Source organism: Carassius gibelio, chromosome B11 (genome assembly GCF_023724105.1).
Source record: "Carassius gibelio isolate Cgi1373 ecotype wild population from Czech Republic chromosome B11, carGib1.2-hapl.c, whole genome shotgun sequence".
Lineage (NCBI taxonomy): Eukaryota > Metazoa > Chordata > Actinopteri > Cypriniformes > Cyprinidae > Carassius > Carassius gibelio.
This window is the reverse complement of record NC_068406.1, coordinates 11,160,378-11,178,779: the sequence shown is the minus strand read 5'-3', so window position 1 is coordinate 11,178,779 and position 18,402 is coordinate 11,160,378. Positions and strand designations below refer to the sequence as shown.

The following is an 18,402-nucleotide window of genomic DNA, read 5'->3' as shown; positions in this document are numbered from 1 at the left end:
ACTCACAATTTGCAAAACAGTAAGTGCATTTCTCAAAACAATTTGTACAAATAGCAAAACATCATGGATTACCTGCAAAAGCCAATCTCTTACTCAAAATCCTTAGTTCATCTCTCAAAAGTAAATATCCGTGTCAATGAACATGTCAGTGCCATCAGAATGACAAGTCCTTGTGTCATTGTGTACGGATAAGACAGTCAAATCGCTTAGTCATGTTGTCAATATAACAGTTTACTCTGGAGGGATGTTCTGATGTAAACTATGGCAACATTTTGGATGACAGTTACTGTTCAATATGCCATATGTTTATGTATGCCTTATAATCATTTCAAAAGTACACATTTACACATTACTGTATGTGGGATATTGACTGAAAGAGACTGGATTGAATTCCCAGTTACACTTATACTAGTGGTCTGGCCAAAAAAAAAAAAAACTTTACAATGTCATTGTGATATAGAGAAGGAAAAATAAATATGGGCACAAAGATGAAAATAAGTCAATTGTCAGAATGTGTAACTCTTGTGTTGTCTTCTGTCTATACAGTATAAACTTTCCAACTGAAGATTCATGAGATGAACCTTTGAGCTATTTCAGAGAAATGGTTTATCATTGGTTTATCATCTACATTTTCTTCCTTAATAAATATTCACTTGCACAATTCATGCCAAATTGACAAAAAGTCTGATAATAATGTGTAAAAGTGTGCTTGGCAGTTTATGACGACTAGATTAACCATTTTGCATTTAATGACTTATACGATGAACTAACGACTAGATGTTTTGAAGGGTAAGACTATTATCATTTGCATAGATGTACCAAAACATTTGCAACTTGTTCAAAGAAATGAGAAACTGCTTTTTTGATGTGCACAAGTGACACGATGATGTGAGAATTGAACAGGTAGTTTTGAGAATTTCAATTCTGATCTGAGAAATGTACCAATGACTGAGAAAAACTGTAATACACCAAGCACAGAACACTGAAAAGCTACGCTATATCAGATTTCTTTAGGTGAATTGTATTCGATTATGAATGCGATATTAAATAGCTTGTCAGTGTTAATGTGTTTTTATTAATGCCATTCATATTTTTGTTAATACAGCACATAGCACTAGTCAACTAAATGAATGTAACATGGCAAAGATTAATGCACTTTTGGAAGTTGAATGTAAGGGAAATGTCATTTTGGAATTTCGGTGGTCTAATGTGAAGTATTTTATGTTCTTGTTCATGATGAAATTATTTTTTTATTGCTGTAATTAATTTATAGCATTAACACGATGACCCATTGAATTAATTTTGGGAGCAATGACTGATGAGTGTATTTTTAGTCCAGTGCCTGTACATAAGATTAGAATTGAGCTGTCATATGTGGATCAACTCACTGGGCCCTATTTTAACGATCTGAAACGCAAGTGTCAAAGCGCGAAGCGCAAGTAAGTTTGTGGGCGGGTCTCGGCGCTGTTGCTATTTTCCCGGCGGGATAAATGGCTCTTGCGCCCGGCGCAAATCTAAAGTGGGTTGGTCTGAAGTAGCTTCATTATTCATAGGTGTGGTTTGGGCGTAACGTGAAATAAACCAATCAGAGCGTCATCCAACATTCCCTTTAAAAGCAGGTGCGCAAGTTCCATTATGGATTGCTATTATTATGGCGTATTTACCAGGCGCACGCCAGGAGCGGTTCACAGCCGAGGAGACTGATGTTCTTGTAAGAGCAGTGAAAGACAGAGAAGTTGTGTTGTATGGGGATGAGAGAATAATTAGCCTGAATAATTTGTAAGCTAGATTTATGCCTATTTTGTTCACATCTTCGTGGCACACCACAATGATTCCCGTCATCTCATGTGTTAATATTTTTTTAGTGTAACAATTTATGATTTGCAAAAATAACTGTTGCATCTGTGTAGATTACATGAGCAAAGTGTATGCGCGTTGTGCACGCTATACATTATGGTCAAGCATGCGCCCTTAAAATAGCATAATGAACAACGCGCAACGCGCCACTGACTTTAGACTAGGTTTTTTCTGGTCAGTGGCGCAATTGTTTAATGGAACAGCAAAATAGCACCAGGGATTGTTTGCGGCGGAACACGCCTTCTTTTTTGCGCTGAACCGCCCAGGGAGCGCAAGTTCATTCACTAGTTTAGCGACGTGCTTCTGTGGAGGGAAAAGCGCGCTTTGCGCGGGTGCAAAATAGGAATGACACATGCGTCGGTGTACAAAGTCAATTGCGCTGGGTGCAAGATAGGGCCCACTATGTTGTGTATTGCATTTTAAGCAAAAAAAAAAAAAAAAAAAAAAAAAAAACATTTTTTGAAAAAAAAAAAATAATAATTATAATAAATCTTTAAAAAAACAATATCAGTGTTTTTTGCTGGCATTAGTGTTGATTTGCTGGCATTGTTTGTAAAATGGCACAGTTTTTTAAATAACTGAAAGTACACTCTTTACATCAGTCTGTCAAGCATTATAATATGATAATCAAGTATTAATGATATAACTTTAATACTTAGAATTAAAACTTGATAACCATGATTGAATGAATATATTTGTCCTTTTAACAGAAAATTTTAACTGGACTGGTGGTGGTGCTTTTTTGGTAATTCAGTGTTTCTGAAAAAAAAATACAACAACTTAACAACCTATCAAAAATACTGATAAGATAATATTGATATGACTTCTACTAATAAAAACAATATAAAACGCACTAAGGATTAATGAGCTGCTGGATTCATGAATATTAATCCAGTTGTGTGCATTCGCTCAAACTGATTTGCTGAAATCCATACAGGGACGATAATAGATGAGCGCCAGCCAATGAGATTGTCGTTTGTGTATTAGCCCCGCCCATTACCGGAAAATCAGACAGTTCTTAAAAGCTGAAGAATTTCAAAGGAACACCATTATTTTGACAGGAAAATACAACAAAGAACATAATTTACATGTGGTGCATCAATTCTCTCTCTCTTTCTCTCTCGCTGTCTCTCTCCCTGTGTGTCTGTGAGACAAAGTGACGGCGAAGTCTAGATGCCTTCACACTAGCGCTTATAATACAGCAAATACACAAAGTGTGCTGCACATCCATTGAGCTGAACTGAAAAATATCACATATCACTAATGGAGAGTGAAACTCTGAAACTATCAATGTTTGGCGAGTAAAAATATAATAAGAAAAAAATTGTGTACAAAGAAAACAAAAATAACGCATGGGTCATGTTACGGTCATGAACGCGCATCAAAGAATCACACAGAAGAGAAGAATTGTTGAATACAGTGCTTTTCTGTTTTCTTTGCGCACAAAAAAAGTATTCTCGTAGCTTCATAAAATTACATTTTAACCACTAACATCACTACTGATATCTAAATTTGTGTTCTGAAGATGAAAGATGAACGAAGGTCATACAGGTTTGAAACAGCATGAGAGTGAGTAATTAATGACAGAACTTTCATTTTTGGGTGAACTATCCATTAAGGTCTGTTTAACACTAAGAATGATAACTACAAAGTTTTAATAATTTTTCTAATTCTAAAAGAACGTCCACTCCACAACTGTTCTGATAATAACAGAGAAAAAACATATCTAGAATCTCATTATAAAGATAAAAACTTTGACAGTCAATCAGAATGCATCTGACTTGAGCATTTAAAGCAGACGGTAACAGCAGTGCACACTTAAAATATAGGGTCTCATTCATGAAACACGAGCAGAATTTTTTTCGTGTGTAAATCGTGTGTAAAGTGGTTCTGGCGTAAATTTTCGGATTCATTAAAATGTTTGTATTTTCCAAATGTTAGTTGTGCTCCCAGACAGACGTAAATAGTGTGTTTAACATCGGGACGTTTTGCTCATTAATACGGCTGCATTTTAATTCACCTTAATCGGGTACATATTTACACAGCATTTTGAAAAATATATTATATATATAGTAATTAAATACGTTTTTTCTTTTCACTTCTGGGACTGTTCGATTAACAGATGGAACTCAATTAACAGCATCTGTAATATGCTGCCAAGCTTCCTTTCTTTTAGGACCTGATACGCCACTAGCTTGAAAATAAAATGTGGCATTTTGAATGAACTTCTGATAATAAAACTCCAATTTCTGCAGCTGAGAAATTTTTATTTTTCACTCGCTTTTGAGAAGACATGTTGAAATCCTTCGTTTGGTGTCATTATATGATGCCCATATATAGTCGTCAGTTGGATTTAATGGGCGGGATTTATGGTAATTGAGAATGAGCGTGCACGCGTGTCCCATTTACGACTGATTGTAATTCATTAACACACACACATTTCACTATCACATCTGACGTTTACGAAGTATTTGTGAATCAGGAGAAGAGTTTTCGGGAAGTTTTCTTTACGCGTAAATCACTCACATATTTACTCGTATATTTACGAATGTTTAATAAATGAGACCCATAGTGTGTACATGTGAATGCTAACATAGTTATTTTTAATAGTTATCCGTGTATCCTGAAGGCCCATTCACACAAAATATATTAAACATACATATACCAAAGTGATCAGTTTATTGAGACTATTGCTTAATTCACAGAATATAAACTGAATGGGTGCTTCTTGACAGTATGCTGCTCATCACAGTCCCTGGGACAATGTTTGTGGCTGTGACCCAGGATCAGAAAAGAAGGGCAAACCTTTGAATGACATTGTAAGGCTCTCTGGAAACCAGGCCTTTAAAACAGCTTAAGCAGGCTATTAATACCATGAGGGATCAAAAGATTTAGTGGTGGCAAACAGAAGTACAATGAGCAAAGCCCTGCCACTACTGAAGATACTGACTTAAAATTATTACATATAAAAAAAGAAATTTATATGATATGACTAAATATTCTAATAATAATTGTAATCAATTTTTCAAATGAACCTACAGAATCATGTAGTTTGGTAGCACTACACTGTGAAAAAAGCTGAGCTACAGTTACACTACTGAAAAGAAGGAAACAGTGCTTCCCTGTGAACATCGTTTGTGAACCTTTAGCCAACAGCTGCACTTTCAGTTCACTTTAGTTCAATGAAAATTATATTCAATGCTTCACCACAAGCTCATAACTGTAACACCCGCAAGATAGTTACAGTGAAAACTTGTGTGCATATCTGACTGTGTTCGGTGCAGCTAGTGTTATTCAAAGCTAGATATTAAATGAGTACTTTTCCTAACATTTGCACATGGTCTCAGTTATAATGTGACAGCCATCTGCTGCGTCCACAGCTGACAGAACAGAAGAGCACTAGTCATGATCAGAGCAAACATGACCTTGCTATATCACAAGCTCATCAAGGCACTTTGTATTTGCTTAGATTCATCCAATTAAGTGTGATTTCCATCAGTGGAATGTTTAGCCTCTCCAGCCTTGGCTTGGCTCATATCCTGAAAGGTTCAGTGTTGATGTGCTGGATTGTGACTTTTAGAATTATATTTATTTATTTTATTATATACAGTGTATATAGAAATTAGAGAACTATTTATTAAACCTTGATATAATATTTTAAAAAAAAAATCAGTTTTGGCTAAACCATGCTAGTAGAACAGTGTTTTACAAAATAACAGAGGCACTTCAACAAAAACCCTTTATTTTGTAGAAAACACACTGTGATCAAAATTAGAGAAAAGCAATTATTGCAGCACAAAAAAGACTACAACTTAAATTTCTGAAGGTTACAATAGTGAAAAATTAGTAGGAAGTAGGGGTGGGAGATACGGAAAAAAATATCATATCACATTTTTTTTTTCTTTAGAAATATCACGATTCATGATTTTAATCACAATTCTTTGTCATGTTAGTTTTGCTATTTTGCAATCTATCTGAGCATTACAGGCAAACTAATTTCCCTATTATGAAGACAAAGCCTTTCAAGGTAACAAAAAAAAAAAAGAATGGCAGATATTTAGGCCAAAGAGGGCGAAGATAAAAAACTTTTTTCTAAGATTGAAAAAAAATGACAAAGATACACATTACAACTACACGTAATATACAAATAAAACAAACAGTGCTTTATTTTCAGGTAGATGTATTTAGCAGGAGTATTCAAGAAATTGAATATACAAATATAAAAATAAAACACTATATAAATGAATTACTAAAGCAACTGTATTAAATTTCTTCAGTCAAGGGCAGTGAGTGATTTTTCTCTTTGTGTTTTGTTTTATTAACATTAAATAGTTCACCCAAAAATAAAAATTATGTCAGCTGTCTGTCAATTTTTTTCATAGTGTTTCATTTTTATACCACCATTTACTCACTTCAAAAGTGGTTTTAAACCTGAATGAGTTTTTTCTTTTTTTCTTCTGAACATAAATTATATTTTGAGGAAAACCAAACAGTTGCTGGTCCACAGTGACTTTTATAGTATTTTTTGGTTTGGTTACCCACATTCTTCAAAATATCTTCTTTTGTGTTCATCACAAGAAAGAAATTAATACAGGTTTGGGACAACATGACAGTGACTAAATAATGACAGAATAAAATTGTAGGGTGTAATGACAGTAGGCTGCATGTTTAAATTGCCTACTGTCCCTTTAAGACCTGCACACATCTAATATATGGGCACTTATATGTTTTTCTCTCAACTGTTTACTTTCATTTTAGACATAACCAACTTGAGTCTACACATAAACATTGTGTGTTTTTACCATATTAGCGCAACATATAACTTCAATAACTAGGTGCCATTTGACAGGTTTAAGCGTGCAAAAAAATAAAAAATAAATAAAATGACACCTTTAAAAGCAAATGCAAATAATGAGAGAGTAACTTTACTGCTGAGTTAACACTGCTGTGAATTCATGTGGCGTTGTACAGTATATGACGAAGGCGCCGGAACTGCTGCTGATACAATGTGTGCTGTAGAATGATTAGGGATGTCAACAATTAATCAATGATCGATAAGATTAATTAATTGTCGATAAGAGACGCAATTCTTAATTCATTGAATCTTTAATTTCCCCTCCCATGTTTACTACAGTAAGAGATGCAAAAACAGTGATTAAAAGTGACTACAAGACTTTTGGAAGATGGCCTGGTGTCAAGAAGGGCAGCAAAGAAGCCACTTCTCTCCAAAAAAAACATCAGGGACAGATTGATCTTCTGCAGAAAGTATAGTGAATGGACTGCTGAGAACTGGGGCAAAGTCATATTCTCAGATGAAGCCCCTTTCCGATGGTATGGGGCATCTGGAAGAAGGCTTGTCCGGAGAAGAAAAGGTGAGCGCTACTATCAGTCCTGTGTCATGCCAACAGTAAAGCATCCTGACACCATTCATGTGTAGGGTTGCTTCTCATCCAAGGCAGTGGGCTCACTCACAATTCTGCTCAAAAACACAGCCATGAGTAAAGAATGGTACCAAAACACCCTCCAACAGCAACTTCTTCCAACAGTCCAACAACAGTTTGGTGAAGAACAATGCATTTTCCAGCTCGATGGAGCACCGTGCCATGAGGCAAAAGTGATAACTAAGTGGCTCGGGGACCAGAATGTTGAAACTTTGGGTGCATGGCCTGGAAACTCCCCAGATCTTAATCCCATTGAGAACTTGTGGTCAATCCTCAAGAAGCAGGTGGACAAACAAAAACCCACTAATTCTGACAAACTGATTATGAAAGAATGGGTTGCTATCAGTCAGGATTTGGCCCAGAAGTTGATTGAGAGCATGCCCAGTTGAATTGCAGAGGTCCTGAAAAAGAAGGGCCAACACTGCAAATACTGACTCTTTGCATAAATGTCATGTAATTGTCAATAAAAGCCTTTGAAACGTATGAAGTGCTTGTAATTATATTTCAGTACATCACAGAAACAACTGAAACAAAGATCTAAAAGCAGTTTAGCAGCAAACTTTTTGAAAACTAATATTTATGTAATTCTCAAAACTTTTGGCCATGACTGTACATATGCACAAACACAGTACATAAATATTTTATAAATATTTAATCTTTTATATATGTGTGTGTGTGTGTGTGTGTGTGTGTGTATGTATGTATGTATGTATGTATATATATATATATATATATATATATATATATATATATATATATATATATATATATATAAAACATTTATAAGATGTATAAGATTAAAATATATATTACGGGATTATATAAGTTTCAAATAGAAATTAAAACATGGGCAATAGCGTTAATTTCGTTTTCGATAAGACGTGACGCAGATGAGATGATAATAAGGTTAATAAACTATAACTAAGACTATATAAATATCAAATGATCTTCATAAAAACATAAGCATATGTGAGGATTTTGCCATTTAATTTTGCAGTCTGAAGTCCTTTCAGATTAACTCAGGGTGTCAAGTAGCAGAAGAGGGCAGACGAGAGATGTCTAGCTGATAGATGACAAAAGCCTGAAACAGTAGCTGGGTGGAGTACAGTTAAAGGAGAAGGCCCTCTTTTTATTAGTGTATGAAGAAACATTAATGGTTAGCTACCACAGTGTCATCAATGAAGAACAGTGTAAGGAAACTGGGTAAGGAAATTCTCAGTGTGGCAACCAAAAATTTCTGGATAAAGTCAGACTTACAGACTTACCCTTTGGTCATATCTAGCAGTCAATTCTCCTGCTAAAAAAATAATAATTCCAAATATTCTAAAATGTTAAACAAACCTTATAAAACCTCATAAAATCTCAAAACTAATAAAATAAAAAAAATAAAATAAAAGGAGCATTCAATATAACAAGAAAACTTTGACCTTAAAAACCTACATTCTTAAAAATGGTGCTTAAAAAGATTCTTCACAGCAATGCCATAGAAGAACCATTTTTGGTTCCACAAAAAACCATTCAATCAAAGGTACATTAAACATTAAAAGCTACATATTCTCGACTCTTCCATTACATTATGGAGGATAAAATGCACATGCAACCAATTATGCAGCTACCAAAGGTGTCTGACTCTTAGCTTTATCCATCAGTCACACAACACCTGTCCATCAAAGTCAGTCACGCTGAAGCCACAGTAATGGACAATTCTGCTTCCCATCCATCTGGGTTTAACACATGGATATGCTAAGATCACACAATGAACTCCAGAACAAATGCCAACACACACAGCCATACCAAACAAGCTGACAAAGACCCATCCATCAGCCACATTCACTTATCCTCATGACCAGCCAGAGAGTCAGAGTGACTGATCCGCTGCTTGGAGTAACACAGAGCTGCTTCTATAAATCAAAATAACACTAAGTCTTCAGCAAAAACATTTGGTTATGTGCCATAGTTAATGAATAGACAAAAACAAAGCACCAGCTATATAAATAACCACCAGTTGGCTGTCACACTCGCCATCATACGTTGACACATGGTGTGCTACCAGCTCTGAACAGGAGGGGTAAAGATAGAAGAAGGTCGATTTTCAATTCAGTTTTGCATCACAGGAATGTTATTTTTAAATTGTAATGATATTTAAAAAATTTTACTGTATTTGTGATGAAAAAAAAACAGCCTTAATGAAAACATATTTTAAAACAACAGGCTACATAAATTGACCATCATATGGACCACAATCATGAATCGTTATGTTGCTTTTTTTTTTTTTTTTGTCATTCTGCAAGCTTAATAACCCTATTCACTTTCATAGAAAAAGAACAGCTAGAACATACAACATGAAGGGAAGTAAATGATACATTTTCGTTCTTGGATGAAGTAGTTTTTAGGCACGGAGCAAAAACAAAAATTTTTATACAAGAAGCAATGGCTAATGTTCAGAATGGACTTCAGGAGGGAAAAAATAACACTGAAGTACAGAATATTTGATCACTCTCTCCAATTCCTCAAAAGACAAATATGAAAAAGCCTCAGTTCTCTGAGGAGGAGGACATCATGGCTACTAGTGAGACAGACTTGGACAGAAAGAATCACCGACTTGAAGCCAAATGCCAGGTTTAGGCTATTGCAATCATGAGGAATATAAATGGCCCTCAAAAATGCAAGGATTGCAAATAAAAAAAAAGTTTCTACAGTATGTGCCTTCAAGCACCTCAGTTGGACTTAAATGGTAATACAGCAGTGTGAAGCGTGTTAAAACATCAACAACGTCACAGAAACAAATCCCTCAGAATGGGCAAATACTGCAGATATTAAACCGCCAGAACTGAGCAGCGATTACACAGCCTTACAGGCAAAGGATTTCACAGGCAAAGCCTCAAACAGCTGGCAATGACAGTTGACACACGTTTCAAATCCTATTTGCATGCTTGTGTTTTAGCTAATACGATTTCATACTTCAGAAACTGCAGACTTCAGGAAAAGGGCATTTTGGGACTCTGAAATCGTTAAGAGAAAACAAGCTACAATTCTATAGTTTCTTCAGACTTTCCCTTTTAAATACAACAAGCATCAGCTGTAGCCGAAGGCCTCTGAATCATATATTATGAGACATCTGTGGTGATTATATGATATTATATTGTATATGATATTGTTGATATTGATTATATGTCATAATTGCTATATATATATATAATTTAATATTATTATGACAGGCTCTCTCAGCAACACTCACAACATCACATTTTAAAGACAAAAGATGCAGGCCTACAGTATAATATGGACTTCAGAAATCGGTAATCAGCTCTAAAATCCTGATCGGAGCATCTCTAGCTTTTGCATCTTGACTGAGACCTTAAGTGAGAAGATAATGTGCTAAATATACACACCAAAAAGAGTCAGACAACATGTCATGCTACAACATGACAGCCTGTCACAAAATACGAGCAGAAGGGACCCAGAGGTTCCTCTCAGCGTGCCTAAAGCTCAGTTTCCACACAGCAGCTCAAAGGACAAGGTTAATCATCATCTGACAGGTTTCCCCTTTAAGGAGAGAATCAGTCTTCTTTCCAGTACACAAAGGGTAATGTCACAGTTCAGTCTTGCTCCTGAAGAGCTCCTTAACTATCAATTTGAGCTCCAGATCCATCAACCATATCTGACCCAGCTAATCAAGGTATTCAATTTCACCAAAAAATTACACACAGGTGTGTTATACCTGGAAGTAAACTTCATGAGCTTTCTCTCAACAGGCAAATGTATCACATTTTATTGCATCAGCTACCCTATCTTTGGATTTTCTATTTGGCAAAATTAGGCGAGACATCTTCCATTCGAGTGAAAACCCAAATATACAACAGCACCTTTATATAGCACCATTTAAAAGTGTTACACAGGCAATGTATGCTTATAGCACCTGGGATTCCCATGCGGCCTCCTATTTGACAACTACCTTTCTTAGTTTCAAAGAAAAAAACACAACCCAGTCTTATTGGAAAAACATGCCAGTGGCGACATTTCTGTAAAATCATATTATGTTGCATGTTGTGACACTTTCAAAATGAAATGTCTATGGAGTTGCACTAAAAGCACAATCAGATTTAACTGAAACAGATGAATACGAATCTTGAAGTTTTTTATTGGTTTGGATGTTGTACATATCACAAAATGTCCAGTGATTGTAGCACCTACACTAAAACCTAACCCAATAGTGTTAAGAAAAGAAAAGTGAAAAAACAGATATCTCTCTATAGTCATACAACAGGAAAATACCATAACAACACTGATCAAGTAGATATCACACAAAAAATCCTTATGGCAATAAGGGTAAGTTTAGCACATCTTCAACGGAAATCTCGAAAACATTTCTGGATAACACCTCCAGAGAGACATAAATGTAGCCTTACCTCGAAATTTCTTAGGAGGGTTGTTTAGGTCCCCAGATTCTGGTTGCACCACGCAGCGGTCGTCCACCAGCCTGCACAGATGAGAGACATGAGTCACAGAACTTCTCTGGAGGCAGCATACTGAGTACTTCTATTTTTATACAGCTATTTTTCACTTTTTCTGCACCGATTGTGAAGAAAAGAAACTTCAGAGTTCAAAGTACTATAATGCATTTCGTAGCTGCCAGCATGATAAAAACAGATACAATATTATATGCAACTGAAAATGAAATTTTTGTAGAGGTCATCTATTGCATGCATTTACACATTGAACAAATTAAATTTTAAACCATAAACACATTTATAATTTACAACTTTTCTTAACTGGAAACAGGACAAAATCTTAAGGGCCTTTAAATAATAAATAAATATTCTGAATATTATCTGGTGAAATAAATACATTTAAATAAAATAATGAATTAAAAAAAGAAATTACCATGCACATTTTAATCCTACTTTAGAATTAATTTGTGAGCAGACACCTGCTCAAAAAATACTCAAATAATTAAATGCACATTTTTTGCTCAAGGTAAATGAGTCAGGAATATTATTATTATTATTTATTTTATTTTATTTTTTATCCTTGAATTAGGTTTTTCATACATGTGAAGTGTTACAGTATTAGCGTACAGAAAGAGAAGCGATAAGCAAATCAAGAGGCCTTTGTGTTTCCTGAAAGGTTTATCTGCTTGAATGTATGAGCCACGGTTTTATCTTGTCCGCTCATTATGCGCAAATGTCAATTTATACTGATCAAATCATTCAGTGATAATGTCATGGCACCAGAATTTGCATTTCATTATACTTGCTCTATATCTCTAAAATCCAGAGTGAGTCAAGGGCAGTCTAACTCTTATTTCATAAAGCAGTTAAACACACTTCTGTATGGTTCTGAAAAACTGTGACAGACACATTCTATAACCAAAGTGAGACAGTTATGGCTGTACGAACAAATCCACAGCTGACATATAAGTTCAAGGTATTTTCTTGCTGCCATTCAATAATGTTCTCTCAAGTCTCAAGTAAAAAAATAAAATGACAGAGAATAGGGATATAATATTGTCAGAAAGCAATACAACTCTTGTTTGGGTTTGAACGGAGAAGGGAACATGAAAATAAGGAACCAGATATCTTTGGGCCACATATGTGAGTGGATGAATGTCCAAAAATGTCAAGCAAGACTGTCATTAATTTATCAGTAGTCATATGGAGTAATAACTGTCTGTAGTAACATCCATCTCAATATTTTAAAGTTAAAATCTGATAAATCTCTGACAGCAACTCTAAGCGTCTGGTCATGCCCTTGTACTGTAAATGATTGGCTGCATTTCAAAACCTACCAAGCTGCAAGCCTGAACTCCAATTTTTGGGAATCATACATACATTAGAGTGTACAAAATAAACTTTAACAGTTTTCCTGGGCATCAAAAAAAAAAAAAAGCATTCAATTATACACAATTTAATCTGTTGTAGTGAAATGTAGTATTTTTTAAAGGGTAAGAATTCAGAGTAAAAATCCAGCCTACAGTGCACTGCATTTCTAGTCATCATGACGTAGACTATAGAATACCCAAGAAATGTCATTTGTATAGTTTTGAATGGGGAAAAATGCAACACTAAATATGGCCGCTCAATCACAGGAAGCCACACCTTCTGAAAGAAAGAGCCCATCGCTAATCGGTAAATTCAGCGTGTCACTGCAGCTGCCGTTAGAAATCCCGATAGAAACTGTCCGCGCTCAGACGTGATCGACAGCGCATGTGCAGGAAGTTACACTGTATTTATTGTTTACCACAGGTGTGTCTGAACGTCCAACTTTAACCTACTCAAATTATTTGTCTGTTTACAACTGGCCTACAAATGCTGTCTATGTAGGCAACTCAGTAGGGTTTTAAGCACAGTTATACAAATGAACCAGTCTGAATGTAATTTGTATCCAGTTTTCATATATTCACCATAAATGTAACTTGGCAAGCGAATTTCACAAATTCCAGTGGATAATGTGCAAGTGGCTTTGGTCTTTAGTGCATTTGCAGCAGGACTGCCAGTTCTCATCACACTGGTGTTGTGTCCTTTCTGGTTCTCTGTGCCCAGCTGTAGGCCAGGTGGCTCATTATCCCATCCGTGCTAAGGTCGCTCTGTGGCACTGAGACAAGCACTACAAGCACTACATACACCAGTGCAGCTAAATATATCTGTGGCTCATGAGGATGTGCACACAGTAGCAGGGCAGAGAAAGTGATTGCAAGAATGCACAACAACTGAACAACAGCATCTTGACAAATGAGATCTGTCAACGTTCTGTTCTTCAAAGCCAATCGCTTGCTTTTGTTGCCATGGATGGGTGACGTGGGGTAGCCGTGTGTGTGTGTGTGTGGGTTCACATCACACAGACTGGCAAAGGGGGCTGATTGCCAGGAGGTGGCAGGGTATGATTAAGCGAAGACAGAACAATCTCATTTCCAGGGGAAGGACGTGAGGAGGGCAGCGTTGAGACTTGGCTCTCTTTCCTTCAAGTGCAGAATCAGAATACAGAAATGTCGACGGAGCAGACCACACCTACTGTCATTCTAAACAACATTTTGTCCCTTATTAATATTACTATCTCAAATCTATGTAACTGTTGGGTTGCATACAAATCATTTTTCCATTGGGGGAGATATAATGCTGTATAGAAATATTAAAATGGCATTACATTTACCAAAGTTTAGCGGGTAAAATCACATAATTTTAATAGTAGTCTGTATGAACTGTGTTTTGAGCAAGGACGAAAAAAGTTCTCCATGCAGATGGAGAAGTTTGTTATGTGCACTCACTTTGTTGACCAATAGAAAACTGCATGGTGTGAAAGGGACTTCTGTGTGAGCTGTGCTTCATATTGTACAGTACATCACCAAACTACTGATATATGGATTTTTTTGGTCTGCAAACTTTGACAAGCGGCTTTCAATTGGTCAACACAGGGCGTGCACATCTCCAACTTCTCCAAGTCTACTATATGGAGAAAAATCCTCAAAAACCTTTTTATTTTCGACTGAAGAAAGATAGACATGAACATCTTTAATGATGTGAATAAAATATCAGGAATTCTTTATTCTGGAATTGAACTAATCCTTTAACTTTCAAAGTAAACATAAAATTTGAATACATAAAGCTGCAGTCACATTTACCAAAAGTTTTTGCATTTTGAGAGCGAAACGTAATAATTTCATTAAAAACCTCTGTTATTGGGAGTTTCGCGTAAAACCTAAAACTTCCCCCATACAAATTTCACTCATGTTCAAGCTGATCATACATTTTTGTATAATCTATTTTCTAATGTGCATTTATCTATCTATCTATCTATCTATCTATCTATCTATCTATCTATCTATCTATCTATCTATCTATCTATCTATCTATCATTTAATTAAAATAGCATGACTGGATTGTCCATCATCTCAGCTGTGAAGAAGGAGAAAACGCTTCTGATTTTTAAGAACCAGAACAGAGACTTTTGACTTGGACTAGAGAGTAACCACCTTGCAATGCTCTAGTAACCGATAAATGTCATCATATCCCACTGAACACGCATCAGAAATCCACACTGTAATACATACTGCACAAAACATTTCTCAGTTACTTCTCATTTCGGAGCGTTGTACACTCATTTTCTTCTTCCTCTTGTGCTCCTGCATTTTCATCAAGTTCCTCTTATGTACAAAACTGATGTCCACACACCGGGTGATGACATGTGGATGGTTATCTTACCCTAAAGTGCTAATAAATCCATTGGTGGATCCCTCCGCATACAAGGAGCAGATGTCCCCGATGTGGAGGAAACTGGACATTTTGTCTGACATTTTGCTCCACTTTTGCTGTGTGCCTGCAAACAAGATAACACATAGATTAAGGAGCAATAAAATCAGCATGAAACCTATGTTACCTTTATTCATCTTATTTAGACATTATATGTAGGTTACCATCAGATGTGGAGATAGCGAGACAATAATAGCGGGAGGACCATGGGGATGGATTCGAGAAAATGAGACTTTGCCATTTTGAGATTGGCCTAGTTCTTGACAGGAATTCAAGGTCCTTCTGCTGTATGGGTGGATAATGAGAAATGCTCTAGAAAATACAGCTAAATACATGCTAAAAAGACACTTAGCGATATACTCATTTTGTAGATGTTTTTAAACGTATCATTTATGCCTTTCTAAAGGGCTGCAACACCTTGGTTAAACTAAAATAGCTGTAAAATCAAAGTATTGATCAAGGACAAGTAGACGTGACATCTAACCTGTAGAGGGTATCAACAAGGAGGGTCCAGGGCCAGCATGAGACTTCAGGTCAAATGACAAAGGTCCTATATGACCTGTACTGTTACCACAACCTTTTTTGTTTCTTGAACATATGTTTTGTGAATTGCAACTTTAAAATGTGGTTTGCTATGTATTGTTATTGTTGCATGCATTGCATAGTGATTCATTCATTGCTAAATAAAATATTATACATTTTAATGATGCACTGATTAAAATACTAAACTATGCTATATAAAGCATCATCTATAACCAAGCATCCAATAGAATTGATTGAAAATGACAGGGGGAAACACAATTGTTTGTGTTTTTTTTCTGGCAGAAATGCTTTTTATGCTTATTTATGATTATAATTGATATTTAATATTTTTACATTCATATAATTAAAGAATATATATTTTAGTACATTACAATTTTTATACAAAAAAAGGTATTTATCAAATAAAGATAATAAAAGTGTAATATAACTTAGAAATAGTAACAGTAAAGATACACGTGCATTAAATTATAAAAAATATATTTAAAGAACAAATGCACTAATAATGAGCAATATGCACTTTTGCACTTTCATATGTATTCATTTGCAGCTAATCCACTGAACAGCTCTTCTGTGATCGAATCAATGCTACAGTCGGCTGGAGATGAAGCTTACAGTTCAATCAATGACAGACGATACCAGAGAACACCAATAAGAAACAGGCTGCACACATGCTTAATATATATCAATGTGATACAAACAAATAGAGTGTTGACGGTGCTGAAATAATACCTGCCTGTATCTTAACTGACAGTTTATGCACTATTGAAAATGTTTTTTAACTTTGTTTCCATTGTTTGATTATAAAAACTAAATCTAATTATTATTTGATCAGTAAAGATGCTCTACCTGTGAAATCTCTATTGATAAACCACATCATGCCCTCATGCTCTCTTTGAAATCCAAATATTATTTAAATATTAATACAAGTCAATAATGCAGATGTTTACTTTATTTTATTGCACATCTTTCTGGAATTCTGCCTGGTCATTCATTACATTAAGTCGTCAAAATGACTGTACAATTACTGTTTATAATCAGTTCTGCTTCTCTAAGGAATAAAATAATACTCTGATCAATATTTAATATCCATTTGTTTATTTACTTGATAATATAAAATAAGATATAAAAACCCTGTTGGAGTGTATTTTTTGATAATGACTGCCTAAATGTACAGTATCCCTTACATAGTGACTGAAATAAAGTTGATGGTCTGCAATGACATCTCTACAGGAACAATAATAATGCATCACAGGCCCACTATAACAACAACTGCCTAAATGAACTGAAAAACCCGAAACAATTCTCCATATTTTCAAAACTAACAAACACCTAAAAGTGTATAAGCCTATATTCACTATAAGTCAGTTTATATTGTCACATATCACATATTTATAGCAGACTAGTAAACCTCCTGAATAACTGTATGATGGCCAGCTTATCAAGACTAACCCATTCTCAAGTTCACATAAGAATGCTTGCTCGAAAAACAAGGAAGACGAAACCCAGTGCACTGGCCAAACTGATCTGTTCCAGCAGTTTCTGCCATACATAGTCCTTGGGAAGATGCAATTTTTTTCCTGTCAACTGTATTTTGGGAATCTTGAAAACCTTTAAAAACGTTACCAGGGCTGTGCACAGACCTTTTGAGGGGCATGTGCTGAAACTGAAAAAGGGCACCCCCTCCCTTTTTTTATATCAATTATATATATTCTCTTTTTTAGCTATTCTGTTTGGTTTCATAAGCTAATTTGTATTATTTGGTTAACATTTTTATGAATGACAATGAGAAGAGGGGAAGGTGAGCAATGAGTCAAGTATTTTGGACTAACTTTTTTGAAATATAATTTAAGTAATTATGTCCAACACTACGGTACAACTCAATTCCAGATTATAAGAAACTATAGCCATACCGTTACTATAACATATCCAACATGTTTCCGCCTACCTGGCAAAAATTTGATACTGTGGTGGACCAGGGATGTTGGTCTCTTGAAGGTCTCCTATTCACTACACTTTCCCTAAAATAAGCCAGCAATGAAAAAATAAATAAAAATAGTGTGAAAAGTACAGTTGCAGTGAAAAGCATTTCTGAAGGATCACGTGACACTGAAGAGTACTGAACTGCAGTAATGATGCTGAAAATTCAGCTTTGATCACAAAAATAAATTACATTTTAAAATATATTCAAATAGAAAACAGTTATTTAAAATTGTAAAAATATTACACTATATTAATGTTTTTGCTGTATTTTGGATCAAATAAACGAAGCCTTGGAATGAATCATGAATTACATTCTGCATGATAAAATATAAAGA

General features: G+C 35.3%; 1 protein-coding gene across 13 annotated transcripts in view; it reads right to left on the bottom strand.

Annotated features, from left to right (window-relative positions):
• The window catches only part of LOC127968107 (inositol 1,4,5-trisphosphate receptor type 1), a 131,561-nt gene that overhangs the window by 111,282 nt on the left and 1,877 nt on the right, over positions 1-18,402 (bottom strand). For all 13 annotated transcript variants that reach the window (XM_052569008.1, XM_052569001.1, XM_052569009.1 and 10 more), the window contains exons 2-3: positions 15,497-15,611; positions 11,708-11,778 (exon numbers count right to left, since the gene is read on the bottom strand). In XM_052569008.1, the coding sequence (XP_052424968.1) occupies positions 11,708-11,778; positions 15,497-15,588 (163 nt within the window). In that variant the 5' untranslated portion in view covers positions 15,589-15,611. The remainder of the gene's footprint in view (positions 1-11,707; positions 11,779-15,496; positions 15,612-18,402) is intronic.